The sequence below is a fragment of the Aythya marila genome (genome assembly GCF_965140915.1).
Source record: "Aythya marila genome assembly, chromosome: 15".
In the NCBI taxonomy this organism is placed as follows: Eukaryota; Metazoa; Chordata; class Aves; order Anseriformes; family Anatidae; genus Aythya; species Aythya marila.
The window spans coordinates 12,895,626-12,898,745 of NC_139056.1; the positions used below are offsets into that span (position 1 = coordinate 12,895,626).

Below are 3,120 nucleotides of genomic sequence, written 5' to 3' on the forward strand. Positions count from 1 at the left end.
TTGATGATCTGGGCTACAGATGGCAGTGTGTCTGGGTGCTGTATGCAATGGGAGTGACCGCCTTTTCCTCTACATGGAGGTGCTGCAGCATCTGGCTGGCTGGTGGTAGCATGCAGTGGGTAGGGATGGGGAGGAGATGGCCCCTGGCTGGATCAGGAGCTCTAGGGGGAGTGGGCTGTGGGGCTGTCCCACCTCCTTCCTCTAGTAAAGGCCTCGTTTGGTGATTTCCACTGAAGAAATGGTGATATCGTTGAGAATCTGCAGCTTGGTGATGGATGAGAGCTGTTTTTGCCGATGCTTGTACTGCAAGATTTTGTGTTCATCAATGAAAATGTGGAAGTAGTCGTGGTCGGAGTAGATTTCCACCTGGAAGAGAGACTGTGTTAGGGTCACTGGGTGGACACATGTCCTCACCAGGGTTGCTGTTAGAAGCACTTGCCCTGATGTGAGTGCTCATATGATACACTACAAATCCTCCCCAAAATGACATGTGGACAGGACACATTTTTGTTGGGTAAAAGGAAGGAATAGCTGAATTCTTTGTTTTCTGACAGCAGTAACTGGTGATAATGCAAAGCTTAAATTGGTGACAACTGCAGAATCCACAGATTATTGCTGGAGCTGTGCATGTCTGTGCCAGGGCTGGGTATAAGTCAGCAGCAAAATCAGAAGTACTAGCAGGGGACAGAGCCAGAGAGGGCACATTACTGGGTATGGGGCTGGCTAGCTCCCTGAGGAAGACCCTGGTATTTTCTGTATCCTTTCATCCCACCCACAGACATCTGTGGAGCGACACAGGGCTACCTGGAAGGGCTCCTTTGCTTCGAAAGGGAAGGTGCTGTTAACCTCTTCCCTCCCCCAGTGGTTGGCCAGGAAGGAGTTGCAGACAATCCTGGAGCTGGCAAAGCGGGGGTTAAAGTGGAAAGCGATTTGGTCTCCAGGATAACTGAGGAAATTAATTTCAAACCTAAAAGAGAAAGAGATGGTGGGGAGCCATGGAGCGGCACCACTGGATCCTGAGAGCTGGGGGGGGTCTGCAAGCAGCTCGTGGCCTTACATGCTTGTGCTGGAGCTGGTTTCACCCTTGACCACGACGCTCCAGCCGGGACACATCCCCTCGGGGTACAGGGCCTCGAACTGCCAGCAAGGACGTGATGGTGAGGCACGGCACAGCGGGGAGCTGAGTGTCACCAGCTCGTCCCCAGACACTTCTCCATCTTTATCACCCTCTTCCCTTTTCTCCCTTTTCCCACATAGACATGCTTTCAAGCCCCTGCTCTCTTTTGACTTTTAAATAAGCTCAGGGACTTGCATTATATATATATATATATATATATATAGTGTGTGTGTATATATAAATAGACATATATATAGTGTGTATATATATAATATTTTTGCTCCCTGATTCCACCCAGCTCTCTATAAAAGACCTCAGGGGCAGCAAATCCCACCCAGCACAAAGACACCCTGCTTCTTCTCCCCTCCTGGACAATGCAAAATCTGAAGCAAGCTAAGCAGAAAACTTGGTGGTGCTCTGAAAAAGCAGGGACTGATAAAGGAATGAGAGTAACGTGGCACCCAGCCTGTCTCCATCCAGCACTAGGCAGAGGACCCTTCCCAAGAGCTCCTGCCTGTTCCTGTTCCACCCGCTCCCCCCATCTCCAAGGTTAAACTCGTACAGAACAAACTGGAAAATGTTCCTTTCTGAATAATTCATAGTTTTATTAAATAACTCATTTTAATAAGAAGTGCTTGCCATTTCACCCCGCACTTTTTAGCACTTTAATGATTTTGCACTTCTGAGCATCTCCCTTTCCCAAACTTACTGCTCGTGCTGGGAAAATCTCTCCAGCTTTGGCATCCCCACTGCCAGCTCTGTGCCTGGCTTCTGGTCCCTATAGCTCAGTGCTCCTGCACCCCTTGCCTTTCTCTGCCACAATTTCCCATTTCCAATGCATTTTGGGGACATGCAGGTTAAGCACATCCCCAGCACTTACCCGCAGTGCCATCCTGCTCGCCTGCCCCTTGCTGCAGATGTGGGTGTGTGGTCGGGGGGGTTTATATAGGGGCGGGTGGCCGGGAGCCCTGTGCACAGGGATTAGCAGAGACAGCATCCCCAGATCGCCTTTTCAGTCTGTTGGATGGTGCTGGGGAGCAGCAAATCCTGCTCCCCCCGGCGGGGTCAGCCTGCTGAGGCATGCAGGGATAATCCAGCCCTGCACAAAGGCAGCGGGGTGAGCTGGAGATGTGACACGATGGAAGCAGCATGGGACAGTGATGGGGTGGATGTGCTGGGAGCACAAAGGGAGGACGGGGGCTCCCAAAGCTGGAGGAGATGCCAGAAGGCCTGTCTGCTGCAAAGTCCGTAGAGTCTGCTTTCTTTTTGCTCTTTTCATTTTCTCTCTGCATTTTTGCTCCCTCAGAACCCCAGCCTGAAACGAGCTGACAGCAGCTCTGTCCCAGCCGATGCGGGGCCAGCAGGTTTGGGATGCCACCGCGCTGAGCTCAGTGTGATTGCCTTCCTGGCTGGAAACAAAGCAGGGATTTGGGAGCGGGGCGAGGGAGCTTTTGTCAGAAATATGCTGTCATGGAAATGCGCCAAGAAATAGGTAGTGATGAAATGAATTTTGCTCTTCACTGGTGATGGGAGGTTTTTTCATTAGCGTGTGTAATAATGTACAGCTGGGCAAAGTTGAGCCGGGCAAAGGGATTTTCACACATCCCTACTACACTCCCCCATTTTCAGAGGGTGAATGCATGAAAGGCCCATGCTGGCCCATCCCTGCATGGATGGGAGGCTGCAGCACTCCCCGGATGGTCCTACAGAAATTCCTGGCTTTTGTGGCTGAAAAACCCCTCGCTCTTTGTCCGTAGTGCTAATGGTATTGAACATGTTTGTTTTATTTCCAGCAGATAAGCAGAATGAGAGCTGCTGTCCCAGGCTCTAGTGCCCCTTGGCAGATGACTGAAAACGCAATCTAGCAGGCGTGTAATCCAACAGCCTCTCCGGGGGCTGAAAAAAAAAACTAAAACTAATCCCAGGCTGGGATTTGCCCAGTTGGACTCCTACAAAACGGCAGTGCTCGCGGTGAGAAAAGGCTGTGTCAGGGAGCACCAGAG

The 3,120-nt window shown here is 51.1% G+C and overlaps 1 protein-coding gene across 1 annotated transcript; it reads right to left on the reverse strand.

The window, feature by feature from the left end:
* Positions 1–201: 201 nt before the first annotated feature.
* On the reverse strand, positions 202–2,009 carry GRIFIN (galectin-related inter-fiber protein; the record flags this gene model as incomplete). The annotated part of the gene is made up of 4 exons (XM_082772627.1): positions 202–366; positions 805–967; positions 1,058–1,137; positions 1,998–2,009. 4 exons carry the CDS (start codon positions 2,007–2,009, stop codon positions 202–204), a joined length of 420 nt encoding a protein of 139 aa, XP_082628753.1.
* Positions 2,010–3,120: the final 1,111 nt, after the last annotated feature.